Source organism: Thalia democratica, chromosome 3, assembly GCF_965202585.1.
Source record: "Thalia democratica chromosome 3, ktThaDemo2.hap1.1, whole genome shotgun sequence".
NCBI classification, from domain to species: Eukaryota; Metazoa; Chordata; class Thaliacea; order Salpida; family Salpidae; genus Thalia; species Thalia democratica.
The window spans coordinates 47,063,290-47,080,053 of record NC_139167.1 but is presented as its reverse complement, the minus strand read 5'-3'; the positions used below and the strand labels follow the sequence as shown (position 1 = coordinate 47,080,053).

The window sequence follows — 16,764 nt, the reverse complement described above, 5'->3', positions numbered from 1 at the left end:
ATTTAAAATATGTTTTTAAATGCTAATTCACTTATCTATATATTTAGACTTTGTAAACTTATGTTCCTTGACTAATTGATTAACATTTTTTATATTTAAGTATATCAAAAAATTTGTTAACAATAAGAAATTACATTAAATAATTCTGAAAGAAATATGACTGTGTTAAATAATGAAAGTATAATGAAAAATGAGAGTTTAAAACACAAATAAAAGATACAGCACTCTTATCCTATATACAAATAAACATCTAAAAAGAAATCTAATGAAAATTTCTAGCAAAAAGTAGCAGTGATACTTAATAAATATAGAGTTTACTATTAACACAAATCTCAATTTTTTATTATTACTATTAAAATTAGTAAAAATTTTCTACAATTATTATTGATTTATATAAATTGAAGTCCTTTATTTCTAATATATGTATAGTTTTATCTTTTATTTTCATATTTATAAATAAAGAAAACAAAATGTTAAAATTGGCAAAGTCTCCAGTCTGCTTTTAACTAGAAAAAATATTAAAAAACAGCCATTATAGTATGTATATTTGGTACCTCTCGTATCTTTACGCACTTTTTCTGTGAACACAATGTGCGTAAATAAGCGAGAGGTTACTGTAATTCGAATTTAACACCTTAAAACAAAAAAAACTCACTCTCTACCACATAGTAAATACTTACGTGAGATCATTGAACATTTCAAAGTTATTACAAAAGTTTAATTGGACCCTGTAAAATTATCAACTGCAAAAGCAATATTTTTTAAAAACGACATTAGAAAAATTCTGTTTTTGTAATAAGAAACTTTCTTAAAAGAAAGTGTTTATAATAAAATTCCTTACTTATTTATCGAAAACCCCCGTTTTTCCTGACTTTTTTTTTGTTTTTCCTGACTTTCTGGTAAGCCTGAATGATGGTTTAAAAAACAAACATCCAGTTCATGATGGGAACTACGTAAATATAATAGGTAATCATTATCTTAGGGTATGTTCATAAAACTTTAATTTGTGTAAAATTACATAAAACTGTTTTTGTAACCTATTCAATATTCGACTTACGTGTTTTTTACAAGTTGATATTTTTACGTTAAATATGTATGTAATAAGTACTTAACATTATTAAATAAAAGCATAAACTTCTTTTATTTAAAATATTATTTATTAGAAGATTATAACAGAACTATAGACTTCTAAAAAAGCTCAGACTAGTAATTAACAGAATTAGTAGTGCTTGACTTCTTGCTTTTGCACAGCTACAGCTTCATGAGTCTTGGACAAATAGTCTGTGTGCATTTGATACGGAGTCTTTAACAAAACTTCATCTTTCCATAAGTCAGGAGTCAAATAACTATAAGTCTTGGCAATGGCATTGAAGGTTGCCTTGGCTGTAAAGTTATAATGTGAATTAATTTCTAAGTTTTCATAATGCTTTCTTAAATTATGGAAAAGATTAATAAATTTAAAAATTTTAGTTTATAATTATATATACAGGGTTGCCAAAAGAGTTTTATAAATTTCTTAACACGTGTTTATAAGTACAAGTCATGAGGTTTATTTTCAATATAAAATTGTGTTTTAAGGTCAATTACTGTCTTAAAAAGTATAACAACATTGAAAAAATACTTGAAAGCTATTTTATAAGTTTTGTTTTAAAAAATTGATGATAACAAAAAAGTTTTAATGTATCTGACAGATTTTTTGTGTTATATCGAAATTTCTTTACCTAAGCTATAAATTGCTAATTTCAGGTTTTTTAATGATTTCGTTTAAAATTATGTTTTTCCAGATTTTTTTAGCCTAAAATGTCAAAATTCATGTTTTTAAGCAACCCTTTATATAAGTAAATACAATTGTAATGAAAAATGCTGATGACCCAATGGAAGCCAACTAAAACTCACCAAAATTGCCAAGAGTAGCAGTCTGTCCACAGGCAGAAGTATAGCAATCTTCAAGCCCAGCCATACTAAGCAACTTTTTGGGGACTGGAGCAGAAACAATACCAGTACCGCGTGGGGCAGGAATCAAGCGCACGTGTACGCTACCACATTTACCATGCACCTTAATTAAAACAATAAAAAACTAAGCTTTCCAATCTAACAAAAAAAAAATTGAAGTCAGTAAAAACAAACATAGTAGAGAATATTTTATTTTTATGTTTCATCTAACTAATTTATGCTAACTTCACTCAATGTTGATAAACCATAAATATTTAATCCGACTTAGATTTAAGGATTTCCTAGTTGTTTGTAAATACTTTTGAAATCACTCATTAAACAAAACTTGGCAGCCTAAATAAGTATTTCATAAAGCTGCCATCTTGGTCTAAAAAATATGTTTTTAATGAAATACAGTTTATAAATAAGAACAAACATTTACGTAGTACTCAGATAATTGATGTTTTTAGATATTTCACCCTACATAATAATATAAAAGTTTTTTATTAAATTGTATCTTATACATTTTTTATTATTAACTAAATTGATCCTAGTTTAAAAACAACGTTATTAATTTATATTAGCTGGTACTACCTTGCAGGGAACAGTGTGTGGTTTTCCAAGTTTGTTACCCCAATAACCACGTCTAATTGGAATAAGTGATAATTTAGCCAGAATGATAGCTCCACGAATGGCAGTAGCAACTTCTTTAGAACACTTAACTCCAAGACCTACATGTCCGTTGTAATCTCCAACAGCAACAAAAGCCTACATTATAATTTTATTTACATTTCATTATATACCTATCTTATTATTATCGCAAAAACTTGATTTCAACAACTTAGTATCATTTTCAATTTACAGTAAACTCCCAAATAACTTATTGAACTCAAAATGATTAATAAATAAATGAAAGTGTAGGATAATAGTAATTAAGTAATCTTTTTTACTCAATGTATAGCAAATTCATTAACGAATAAATTTAGAACCTTATCATCTTTTAACACTTAAAACTGAAAAAAATTAATTCAAAGAATAAAACGCTTACAAAATGATAAAGATTGATTTACATTTAAACTATATTAGTGAACACCTAGTTACCAAATTAAAAGGTATTGAAATAAAATTTTACTAATTTCACTTGGTTTATACCTAAAATCTTAAAAAAACGTAATAAAAAATCTTATGTACCTGAAGTACAAGTTTAAACCTAAGTATTTAATTGATAGATTTATTTGAACTTCATTTATTAAGATGAAATAGGTGGTACTGTTGTTTATTGAATTATGATTATAATTCCCTTTAAACTAATTATAACTTCGGTTTTAAAATAAAACTTTTGTTGTCATCCAAAAAAAACTCTCAACTTAACATAAATATTAGAAGTTAACAACTTACAAGGCAAACCCTAAATGGTTTTTTACTGAAGAATTTATACCTTAAAATAATTTAGTGCGGTTGAAAATTATATTAGTTTACAAGCTTCAATTAACAAAACTTAAAAACTTTTATTTAAGATCAAAAACCTAAAATTCTATTTCGAATGTGATTAATTAGAAAAACAAAACATAATTAATTTCATAATCACAACATACAAAATAAAACAAATATTCTAAAATAAAGAACCTTAAAACGAGTACGTTGACCAGCTCTGGTTTGTTTCTGAACTGGCATGATTTTCAATACTTCATCCTTAAGCTGATCACCAAGGAAAAAATCGATGATCTCAAACTCTTTGATGGGTAGAGAAAAAAGGTAAATTTCTTCTAAAGATTTAACTTTACCATCTTTTACAAGTCGCCCTAGTTTAGTTACAGGCTGCCTGTATTAAAAGAACGAATATGTTTCTTTTTTTCTAACAAATTTATATATCTGTAATTCGCTTTTTTCATTTTATAAAGCAACATTTAACTATTTAAAAAATCAGTAACTAAATTATTTATAACTTCTACTATATTTAGCTAAACCTTAACTAAGATTTTATATAAATAAATATAAAAATTGTGATTTTTTCTTTACAGCTGTTTCAATTTTACACGATGATCACAAGAAAAAAAAAACTAATAAGTAACAATTGTTTTCTACTATAATTGTTATCTTTTAATTTAGTATTTGAGTAGTTTAAAATCAAAACTAAATTTTGTACATAAAGTTTAAATAAAGTTCTTTGAATTTTCAGTCTTAAAATTAGTTTCAGGGCATAGGGGTGTGGAAGGTTAAACTTCCAATTTAGTCTTGGTTTTTCTTCTTAATTTTAGTTAAGCTACTTACTACTTTTTACCGCTTGTTATAATTCAAAGTTATTTTTGAGATATAAACAGTCAAAGTTGAAACCTTCAATAGGTTCTTTATGGGAGGCACAAACTAAAAGGGCAAAAACAGGCTATTTCACTAAAAATCTATCTGCTCCTTCAGTTTTTGAGCAATTGTAACTTTTTCAGAGTAATCTTTATTAAGTTTTAAAAAACTTGTAGGTAACAATTTATTTTAACTTTTGTAAAAAAAAAATTGTATAAAAAATAAACAAAGAAAAATTATTTTTATTTTAAATTCAGTAAAAAACAAACTTTTCTACAATTTTCTTCTTAAAATTTGTTTGTAATAATGAAAAATACACTTCCCGAAATTTTGAATTAAATTGCGAAAAAAATAAAGGATATAAACTATTTTTTTTTTTTAATTAAGATAAATCGTTGATCAAATTGCAACGGTTGTATCAGATTTTTTTTACAAAACTTGTTGTATCTCAAAAGTTAATTAAAAATTTTCTGATCTATAAGTACTTTATTTATAGTATATACCAGGCACATATACTTTTTTCAATTCTCCTCCTTAAAAATACCCAGCTTCCTTAGCTTAAGTTACTCATTTATTGCTCTAATGAGAGATAATCTTGACATTTATGTACTCTAAAATAGAACTAATTAAATACATCTAAATTGCATACATTTAGCTCATTTAGATTTCATTTGTCAAAAAGCTATGTATTGCAAAATTGATTCTAATAAAAGCTATAGCTTTTTCTTCAAATATAAAAATCATACGCTTTTATTTTACTAAAATTTGCATAATTTAATGTTAATTTTATTTACTAGGCTAAATGTTCGATTTTCAAAATTTTTACAAAAACTTCGTAAGGTGTACAGTTAACAGTATAACTGTTTTTGAGTTAAATTGTGATTTTCTTTAATTTATTTTCAATGAAAGTTTTATGGGTTTACACAAGTGGCAACATGTTAAGAATCATAGGGGGTGTGGAGCGACATAAATTGCTTTGTACACATTTATCACTCATACTTCAACACTCCATTCATTTTTGAAGTATTGACATAACTTCATACTTTCATTAAAATTCAATAACATTATAGGTGGTTAAATTGGGTAGCTGTCTAAATTGCGCGAGCGTACAAAATTGCATGAAAACACAAAATTGCACGAAGATACCTTTTGCACGAAGACTAATTTGCACCAGAGCACAAAATTGCACTAAGATAAAATTGCACGTAGACAAAATTGCACGAAGGTTCACTTTTGCACGAAGACACTTTTGCACGAGGGTACATTTTTGCACGAGCAGACAATGATGCACGCAGACACTTATGCACGAAGGGTCATTTTTGCACGAGTGACAATTTGGCACGAAGGGTCAATTTTGCACGAGTTTTGTTTCCTACCCAGGGACGGGTCAAAATTGCGCGTAGACATTTTTGCACGAGAGGACAAAATTGCACGAGAAAACTCTTTTGCACGAAAAAATGTGTATTATAATATATTTTTAAAAAAATAAGAATTAAAGAAATTAATTACTAAATAATAGAAAAATACGAAAAAAAACTATACGATATTCAAAAAATAAAAAAATAAGTAAAAAATATTAAGTAAAACTTAAAAAAAAAATCAAAAAAAAAAAAGTAAATAAATATTAAGTAAAAAAAAAATCAATTAATAAAAAAAAATAATAGTAACTAGAAAAAAAAAAATTAATAATATTTTTAAATTAAAAAAAAATATTTTAAAAAAAATAAATAAATATTAAATGTTAAATAGATTAAAGTAAATAATGAAAGAAGTCAGAATTTAAAAAATCAAATAACTAAATAATAAATAAATTTTGAAAAAATCAAAAAATAAATAAGACTTTTAAAAATTAATAAATCAAATAATAAATACATTAAATAAAAGTCCAAAACAAAAGTTTATAAAATTATTAAAAAAAGTTAAAACAAATGAAACAAATATTGAAAAAAGTTGAAAAGAAATACGAATAATTTAAAAATTCAAAATGAACAAATTAAATAGTAAACAAAAATCAATCAAAAAAAAAATTATGAAAATAAAAATAAAACAGATTATAAAATTAGATTCTAACCGTTATTAAAATATAATTACCAAAATGAGTTTTATTTATACTAATAATTTTTTTTGTTAAAAATAGAAATTAAGTGATTCTAGCTGTTATATTATTTTGTTTGTTTTATTTAAGTCAAAAGCTTGTATCACCTTTTTCTTCTAAAAAAGTAAGAAGAAAATTGCTTCTGCCAGTGCTTTTGCTTAAGTCTGGGTTAGATAAAGAGAAAAACAGAGCAGGAGAAACTTAAGATATAATTAGAGTAAAACGCGTGCAAATAGTAATGCAACTAAGATAAAGTTTAGACAAATAGAAAATAATGATATATAAATTATGTTTAAAAGTTAAAAAAAAAAAACTAAAAAACAATTTAAAATATAATTTATGGAAGTACACAGCTATAACAGAATTTTCTGTACAATGCACAATAAAAATTTCATCAGACGGATTTTCTCCTTTATAAATTTATTTAATTGATTCACTGTTTTGCATGCTCGTTTTTTTCTGTGCAAAAGTATCTTCGTGCAATTTTGTCCCCTCGTGCAATTTTGTATGCTCGCGCAATTTTAACACCTACTTATGTAAATATTATTAATTTATTATTATTTTAATCTTGTTTTATTTCATATTGAAGTTTAGTATAACTTAATTTAAGTTCACATCAATACATGTTTCTTCTTTAATAAGGGATATATTTATTAAAACAAAACCCTATTTTTATTCTTATTAAAAGCTTTTTAAATTTTTTATTAGCTTTTAAACACAATAATTTAGTTTCAATTAAAAAAAAGCTAAATAAACTAAAAAAATAAATAAAACTAATATAAACCTAAATAACTAAAAATTAACTACACTAATACATGCTTTTTTTTTTTTTTACATAAAATGTTAAGGTTTTAATATATTTTTTATTTAGTTATTTTAAGTTATTAAAATTAGCTCTGTTCCCGCTAGGACGTTATCACGCTCATTTCAGATGTTTAATTTTTTTGCAAATTTGTAACTTTTTTGAGCTAGCTACGACTCTGGTATATACTCTTGACTTTAAAATAAGTGCTAATGTTGATTTTTGTAAAAAAATGTTGACATCTGCCTCAGACTTTTAAAAGGAAAGTAACCCAAAAACCCATTGAAAATTTTTAAGTAGTATAAAACTGTTGATGTTTAACAAAGGAATCTGAATACAACATGTAAGTTAATTTTATTCAAAACTATCCAAAAAACAGTTAAGTAATTTAAAAAATTTAATACGAGAAAAACTTAATATGTGATAAACATAATATAATTGTCTTTTTACATAAAATAAAAAGATGTATTAAAAAATTATATACATCAAAATAATTGAATCAAGTTATACAATTGACTGGTAAGTAACCATTGTTTATCTTCATCTTTACCACGTCCTCTTCCACGGCCACCTCCGCGACCACGTCCACGGCCTCTGCCTCTACCGCGGGCTCCAAATCCACCTCGTCCACGTTCTGCACTGGCTGGTTGATCAGACATTTCTGTTTATGATACCGCCTGTTAAATGTTTGTTTAAAGATTAACATATTTAATTAAAGTTATTGAAAACAGGTAAAAATTTTCTATGAAATGAAATAACACTAACAATGATTGCTAATCAAAACCAATTTAAAAGCGTATAAATATTAATACTAACTAAACAATATTAAGTATTTACAAGATTTGCTAAATTGCAAACAATTTAAACTGTGACTGCAATATTATTAATGATCTGTGTAAAGTAAACTGAACACAGGGTTGCCAAAGGTTTTTAGTAAATTTCTTCCAGCTTTCTGAAGTTAAAAAACAATATTTTAATTCATTTTAGTATAAAATGAACTTAATTTAAAAAAAACTATCTTTTTTAGTATAACAAGATTGAAAAATTACTGTTGAGGTATTTAAATGTGTTTTCTTTTGAAAAACTCTGTTTGATCATACAAATATTTTTTTTCTTTATGATATATTTTTCTTATCTAATGGAAATTTTATTAATTTACACGTGAAATAGTATATTCAGTTAAATTATTGTAAACTTTTGAAATTCAAGGTTTTTTTTTTGCCTTAATTGTCAAACTCCAGGATTTCAGGCTTTTTGGCAACTATGTGTATATTTAAGAAAAGGATAATTTTAAGAATTAGAGGTTAACAATTGTTTGATAAAAATCTAGTTATTCAACTTAAAACCCTTATACTGGTTAAAATATTGAAGAAAATTTTTTTTATCTAAATAGTACAATTAATCACACAAGTTAAACAGGGTTGCAACTCTTTCGGTCAAAAGTACTGTCCTGAGTTACCAAAAACTGTCATAATTTTTCAAATATTTAAAAAAAATTCAAAGCAATGAAAAGTTTTAAAGAATTAATAAAAATTCAAAATATCCTGAGATTTTATAAGTGTCCTGAGTGTGTACCAATCCTGTTTAATTAGACGGTTTATTAGAGCTTAACATATTTTATTAACTATTCACTTGTATAACCAGTTTAAAAAAAAATTAATAAGAATTTAAGGTAGAACCTAGGAATATATAGATAAAAAGCATAAATGGTAAATCACTTTTTTACTACTTGATTTATTTTGTAGAGATATAAGTTAACTAAGATACAAGTTAGTTTCAACAGATTTATAATATTGAAACTAATATTTAAGATATAGCTGGTTAAAGTCATAGAGTAAAATTAGTTACTATTTGAAGGTGAAAAAAAAAGATAAATAAACAAAATTACAAAAATTATCTCCTTATAAGCTGCTTGAGATAATTACATTCAATTTTCAGGAAATATTACATGCAATATCCAGAAAAATATGTAGCAAGGGATTAGAAAAAAATGATAACAAGTGTTTCATAAATAAAATATTAGTTAACTATTTAAAAATATAAATTAAAGCTTTTGTTAACAAAAGAACCTAGCAAAACAAGTTCACAGGAATATATAAAAATAAAAAACTATACAATATCCTTTACAGATTAATACACTTCAACAGGGCTCTGTATAAATATAAATACCTTAAGGAAAAAATAGAAGCTAAAGTAGGTATATACATGTGTCAATTAAAAATTTATAAAATTGCTATAAATTTTTATAGGTTAATTGTTAATGATAGATAAAATACATAATGCTAAATTCATATGTTCTAGAACTATATAATACACTTGTAATTATTAAGTCTAAATTAAATTAATTTAAGTAAAAATACAAAATAAAACAACAAATCATAATATAAACTATTTACATGAAATAAAGGAAGTACTTATTCTAAATATCTACTGATTAATAATCATTCAAATAAAATTTTATAGTAAGTTACAAAGAAACATTAGGACATGCTAATTAACTTATAGTACAAAGTTAGTTAACATATTTTTTATGTTTGGAAAAAGTAGTAGAGCGCTTAAATTTAAAAAGATATTATGTGATCATCTATTGTGAATTAAAAAAAGTAAAACAACAAACACTAATTATTGAAATAATAAATTAAACAATAGTAAAGGTAATAAAAGCTTCAGAAACTTGGTAAAATATACATTTTTATTGTATGTTTATAATGGTTAAATCTAAATTTTAACAAAATTAAAGTTAGATACAGTTGGAAAGCAAATTGAATTTAAATTAAAAAAAAAAACAAAGCACAAAATTCAAACTTGTTATTAAGCTTTCAAAGCTCTGAGCAATCAAGTAAATTACAGCTCAATACATAAAACCACCATGACTTTAAGTACATATATATTCAGGGTTGCGACTTATTTTTTCAAAAAAAAATTTCCAGGTTTTTGAAAGTACACATTTTTGGGTCTATTTTTAGTTCAAAGTTAAATTAAAGGTAAGCAACTGTGTTAACAGGAATAAAAACATTGAAAAGATACTGTAAAACTACTCTATGTTTTTTATTAATATGATAGATATTTCAAGTTAAATAGAAATTTTAATATTAAACATATGAAAATTGTTAAAATTCGAGGTTTTTCAAAGTTTCTTTTTGTCTAAACTGTCAAATTCCAGGTTTTTCCAGGTAAAGTGGCAACACTGTATATTAGATAATCAGTAAAATAATTAATTATTGCTTTAGAAAAGAGAAGTCAAATATCTAAATTAAAGATCTTATACAGATGTTTAAATACATAATAATTTAACTATTTGTATAAGATTTATTCAAGCACTGACGAGGTCTTTGACCAAAACTTAGTTTCTAAATCAAAGTCTTTGAAATATTAAATTCATAATTTCTCCTTTAGTAGTTGAGATCTCTTTATTTGTTTTCTAAAAATCAAAATATATAATAATTTAACTATGAAATAAATTACAGGTTTGTGTTTAATGTGAAAGTTAAAATGTAAAACATAAAACAACAAGGTAGTTATATGCTAAGTATAAACCTGCAGTTAAAAGACCTTTAGCTGTTCCATTAGCAAAATACTAGTTATTTCTGTTAATTTTTGAAATAAAAATCAGTTAAAATTTAAAAGTTCCTTATAATAAACTTTTATTATCAAAAGCTGACAAATGCAACTTGTAGCTTTGTTAAATTTTTACAAAAAATAAGTTGTAAAAAATAAATTTACTTCCTATATCCTTAGTACAGGGTTGCGACTGGTTGAGAAACTTCTTACAGGTTTTCTAAATTACTTCCAGGTTTTTGAAAGTACATGTTTTTGGGCCTATAATTAGTTTAAATTTAAGTTAAAGGTTAAAAACTGTGTTAAATGTTTAACAATGTTGAAAAATTACTGTAAAGCTACTTTAAATGTGTTTTTTAATAATAAAATTTGTAATGATTACAAAAAAAAACTATCTATGAGACCAATTTCTTGAGGCAAATCAAAATTTTATAACTTAACATGTAAAAAATACTTTAAATTCCAGGTTTTTCTTGGATTCCAGGTTTTGTGGCAAGCCTGTTATAATTATAAATTATAATAATTATATATAGTTATATTAATAGTAAAATGAGGTAAAAGAAGTGTTTTTGCCAAAAGAAGTGAGATAATTTTTGAGTAATTATGTAAAAAGTGTTATTTTTGGGCTATAGCATTTCAATGCACACTAAAAATTACTTTATTACTTAACAAACACATCCTTGGTCAAAATTTACTAATACCTTAATGTTTAAACTTTTGATTGGTAGAATCAAACGATCCTAAAACAGAAAATGTTTAGTCTGTTTTTTTTTCACTAATTTTATTATTTTTTCATATTTTCATAGTTTGGCCTGAAAATTCTGAGAAATGTTGAGCAGATTTAGTTATTATTTATTATTATTATTTTTTAAGGTAATAACTATTAAGTAGCTACCATTATTAAAGCAGACTTCCACATATTTTTAGCTTTGATATTTTCAACCAAATTTTTTTAACAGTTTTAAATATCTTAATCTTATATTTTCACTAATGATTAACAATGTGATTGTTATTATTTAGATTTTAGACCAGACATTAAAATAGTATCATTTTAGTTATATCTAAATATCTTCTTTCTTACCAAACATTAATCTTATATAGTATGAAGGCTAATTAAATAAAGTTAAAATTATTTCCAAAAATTGAAACAAAAATGATTTCTAATCAAAATGACCAAGAAGAGTAAAATAAAATCACACAATAGAATTATAAGTATCAATTTACAACAAGGGAGCTTAAAGTGTAAAGAAATATAGCAAGATAGGTGAAGCTTAAATCTATAAACATCTTTCATGAAAGAAAAAACTTTGTATATATCAAACAGTTTTCTACATTCAAGTTTTTCTATCACAGATATTAACTCGAAATTTATTTTAAAATTAAAGTTCAAAGTATTTAAACATTCATGATAAGTGTAGAACAGAAAATGTTACAAATTGTTGACAATTTATTTTACACGATTTATTGTTTAATTGAATAAGAAAATATACGTTAGTTTAATAAATAAAATGTGGCTTATTCTATTCTAAGTTAAATATAATAACATATCATATTTAAGTTTTCGTAATGATTTCATATATACATATAAGAGAATATACTAACAGTAGTGTTCTTCTTTTAGATTGACTGAAATAGCTTATTAAAAATAAATGAGCAGTTATAACCTAAGCATTAAAATTCTAGTGCTTGAAAAAATTAACAGGGCTGAGTTTTTCATTAATTTTTTAAAAAACACAACTGATGTTTTTCTTATATTAAACTTTTTTGTTGTTCTCTACAACTTGTCTTTTTTTAAAACAATTATTTACAACATTGTCTTAAATTTATAAAAATAGATATAAAAAGTTGTTTTTTGATTAATACTCGTCAAACTTTTCTATGCAACTTTTGTTGTAAAGATAAATACTTAATTTATACTAAAAATAAAGTTTATTTTCAATTTCACTTACAGTGGTTTCAACACTTGAAGGCGTTTTATCAAAAAAAAAGGTTTTCCCGGCTTTATATCAGATAACAAAATTACAAAATATGACGTATAAATGAATTTAGTTAGTCTATTTTTAAAAATCATTTTGTACAAATAAAATCTCTTTTTGTATCATTTGTTCTTGTTTTTATATGGATGAAGAGTTGTTGTCTATCTTTTTTTTTTGTTTATTCTATTCCTTGTTTCTTTTTATATTTCTCAATTTCGTATTTTTCTAAGCTGCATAAGTTAAAAGTTTAACTTTTTTTTCGGCTTTTATTTTTGTCAGACAAAAACAGAAGTATTATCGAAAACACTGTCGTAGTTGATAGTATAAAATATTCTAAAAATGATTTTATTATAAAACTGTAATTAAGCTTTTTACTGTGTATATTTAATAGGTGAAAGGTTTTTTCGTACACCAGGTCCTGGGACCAGTTGTTTTGAGCATATTTTTTGCCGTTAATTAAACGTTATTATGACCTTATATGTACTATTAAAAGTAAATTTACTCTTAAAATTTGAAATTTAAAGAACTTATCTTAATTTATTATATTACAGAGGATGAAATGTATGGCCTGCGACGTATTTTTTAGCTTGCATATATAATTCTTGCATAATTTTTTTTTTTAGCTGTGCTTTTTTGTTACAAACCGTTTAAAATGTATTGTTTATTTAACTTAAAGTACTTATTAGTGATAACAAAAAGATTGTCTAACATAATATCAACTTTAAAAGAGTTAATGTTAAGTTATCTAAAACATTATTTAAGTTAAAGCAGGCCGTTATGATTTTTTAAAACAAGTCAGGACCGCAAATAATTTTTAGGATAAACCTGGGCCTATTAAACCTTTTAAAACAAAATAAAACATTTAGTATAAAAGCAGTAGCACCTTTATCTTGCGCTAGCCTCAAATTAGCTTAATTTTCTTACTTAGAGGTGTTGTATTGGTTTTTGATAGTGATCTACCGGATCTACTATTTAGGATCCGGATATTTCTTTAAAATTCAGCAGGAACCGGATCTATTTTTAAATTTAAGATCCGGCCGGATCTGGATCCTAAATGTTTTAAGTTTTACGTAGTTTCAAAAGAGAATAAACTTACAAAGTTTAATTATTATAATACCACTAACTACTAAAACTCTTTGATATAAATATTTTTGAAGAAAAATACAACTTTATTGTCTAAATACTTTATTTTAAAAAAACGTTGTAAAAAAAAAATCTACCTATATGAAATCTTAGTTTAAATGTTGAATTTAAAGCTACATATACGACTAAGCTTAAATTTTGTACCTTGTAGACGTAAAAAAAAAAGTTAAATTTTACAACTTTTTAAAATTAACGAACTTATTTATGATAAGAATTGAATTACAGTTTTGTTTCCATAAGTTCAAACTATAAAACGAGCAATAACTTCTTCGGCAATTGTTTACATATTTAAAATTAAGTAACTTAATAAATAACATTTACTCATTTCAAAATCATTAAGCTACAAAGAAACCTATCATTGCTTTTTCAAGTTGTGATGAAGAAATAAAAGTTTTTCGCCAATTTTTGGAAGCAATCAATTTACCTTATTCGTACAAGTTACCAGATTCTAAAAATAACCTTTCAGAGTAAACAGAAAATGGTGGTGCCGAAAATTACTTGTTTGCAAACCTAGCAATATGTGTGTACTTTTTTTTTGTTTGACTTTCACCAAAACAAAACTTTAGCTTCTTTAACTTCTTCACCAGATAAATTTTCTTCAACCAAAAAACTTAATTTCTGTTTCAATCTATTGATCAAATGATTCTTTTTGCTCACTTTCGTGAGTGTTTGTACTTGTTTTCAATTTAAATGGAGAACATAACAAAACAATTTTTTGGGAACATCGTTTTTAGGTAGTTGAGCTTTAGGTTTATTAGGCGGTACTAGACGAACTTGACCACTTTAACCAGTCTCACGATAACTATGATTTTTTATTTATCAATATAATACCCTTACAATCTTCTGTTTAAAATTAGCAGGGAAAAATTCAAGTCGATACTGTAGATCAACAGCTGTTGTGAGTAAAAACAAATCGTTATCATAAAAGTTTGTCGTGTGCTATTATTAGTAGTATAAAACCTTCTTTTGAAAGCCTCTTCTATATTTTCTGCCAAGGTTGTAGAACTACCTTGACCTGGAGGACTATTAGCTTTATGATTCAAAAACTTTTTTAGTATTGCAGTAAGCAGGACTTTACTTAACAGCAATAAGTTGTTTTTACTTAACTGCAGCGTTACTATTTAAAAAAATTCGAGCAGTACATTAAGGAGGTTAACAAGTTTCCATTCATCAGCTGTAAGAATATTTTCGGGGTTAAATATATTGTTAGCCACGTAGTTTTAGACACTTGTTTTTAATTTTTCTAGTCTTTTCAGCATAAGGTAGATTAAGTTCCACCTTGTTTCAACATCTTGCACAAATAGCAAGGCTTTTTGCATTGATACTGATGAACCTAAAGTGACCTGATTTTTTTTTAGTTTCTCGCAAACTATAGAAGAATGATTAAAGTGGCCAAAAGTTTGACTGGCCTTGGCACTTATGTTATTTTCTGAAAACAATGAATCTTAAATTATCAGTTGCAGTGTGTGAATAAAACAGGGTGCTGAAAAGGATTCTAACAACAACATACCAGACTTCATGCTAAATTCAATAATTTAAGTATATAAAACTGAAAGAAGCTGATCGCGGAAAACAAAGTCTTTCCAAACTAACAGAATCCGGTATCACTAGTTTTTACATTCCTTTCAAACACTAAAGTCTCTTAAGTTTATCTTTTTATATTTATACCAAATCACAAGTTTATCATTTAAGCTTTGTTGCAACTCAGCAGCTTGAATGTTTAATAATCAACTAAGTAGTAACAATATAAACAATATTAACAATAGTACAGTTTATTTAACATAAACGAATAAAAAAGGAAAATGCTCAAAAAATTCGGTCTAAGGATTTAATGAACAAAAATACCTCTCGGTCATCGAGTCATACACCACACCACATGCTTAAATTAAAACTAAAATGAGCTAAAAAAAAAAAAAACTTTAACAGTCTTAAAACCATTTCCAAAAAAAGAAAAAATCACAAAACAGATTTGAAAAAAAGCAAAATTAAAAAAATACTAAGCTAAATACGGCAATTAAATTAGTAATAAATATTCATGAGTAAAACAGTTCTAAATATAAACTAAACAGATAAATAACAATTTTAACAATACTTTTAAACTGTAAGTTTTAGACTAGTACAATATTATCTATAATTTAAGAAATATCGAAAAAAAAAAAATAATTTACACACAAAAAATGTTTATTAAATTCTTTATTAGAAATAATCACAAAATCACGCTATAATATTATTAGCTTTAGTTTTTATCAACAATTACAACTATTTAATAACTTTACATGACTAAAAACAAAAAATAAAGAAGTAAAATAGTATTTAATTAGCAAACAAAGACGTTTTATAAGTACAATCTCAACCATATTAAATATTTCTAAATTCTTTATGAAATAGATAGAATTAAAATACTTAAAGTTATCAAATAAAATTTTCTATCTTCTTTATACTATAATCCTTTTATTTATTATTATATATTTTTGTGAACAAAATAGTATTGAAAAAAAAACAATAGTAAAATGTTTATCAATAATCAACAATTTGGACTTATAACAAAACAAGCAACGTTATTTAACATTTATGACACTTAAAGTATGTATTGAACTCTATATTAAAAAGTCGAATTATAAATCTTGAATGTTTTTAAATTTAATTTTTATAAGTAATTCAAGCTATTAATTCAATTTTGTATAATTTTACAAGATAAAAACTTGAGTGGAAAAAAAGTTTGATTCAATAGTAATTACTTAACTGTTAACATATTTTTTATACAGTTTTTGAAATTTGTCCAAAGATCCAAAGCAAAGTCTAGTATAAAAAATAATGCTTGTCTTCGTTTTGAGAAGTTGTGCTTTTTTTTCGATTTATATTTTATTCTTCAAAACTTTTTGAAACTATAAACGTTCTATATTTAATTTTTATTTTTTACTTTTGAGGCAGTGCTAATCATATTCAAAATAACTCAGTTT

At 24.6% G+C, this 16,764-nt stretch overlaps 1 protein-coding gene across 2 annotated transcripts; it reads right to left on the bottom strand.

Moving 5' to 3' along the window:
* Positions 1-1,122: 1,122 nt before the first annotated feature.
* On the bottom strand, positions 1,123-12,306 carry LOC145831214 (small ribosomal subunit protein uS5-like). Of its 2 annotated transcripts, none has more exons than XM_082938359.1 (6): positions 12,290-12,306; positions 7,656-7,806; positions 3,559-3,754; positions 2,527-2,700; positions 1,897-2,056; positions 1,123-1,383 (listed from the first exon to the last, which is right to left on the bottom strand). In XM_082938359.1, exons 2-6 carry the CDS (start codon positions 7,784-7,786, stop codon positions 1,220-1,222), a joined length of 825 nt encoding a protein of 274 aa, XP_082794485.1. In that variant the 5' UTR covers positions 7,787-7,806; positions 12,290-12,306; the 3' UTR covers positions 1,123-1,219. The 2 variants fall into 2 exon arrangements, with proteins under 2 accessions (XP_082794485.1, XP_082794484.1); XM_082938358.1 differs by lacking the exon at positions 12,290-12,306 and adding an exon at positions 10,851-11,000 and having other exon boundaries at positions 7,656-7,804.
* Between the last annotated feature and the right edge of the window lie 4,458 nt (positions 12,307-16,764).

Coding starts and splice junctions, on each gene's coding strand:
- LOC145831214 (XM_082938359.1), bottom strand. CDS start 7,786: ATGTCTGATCAACCAGCCAGTGCAGAACGTGGACGAGGTGGATTTGGA. Junction 2,057..2,526: donor CACACACTGTTCCCTGCAAG/GTAGTACCAGCT, acceptor GTTTTAATTAAG/GTGCATGGTAAATGTGGTAG. Junction 1,384..1,896: donor TGCTACTCTTGGCAATTTTG/GTGAGTTTTAGT, acceptor ATAACTTTACAG/CCAAGGCAACCTTCAATGCC.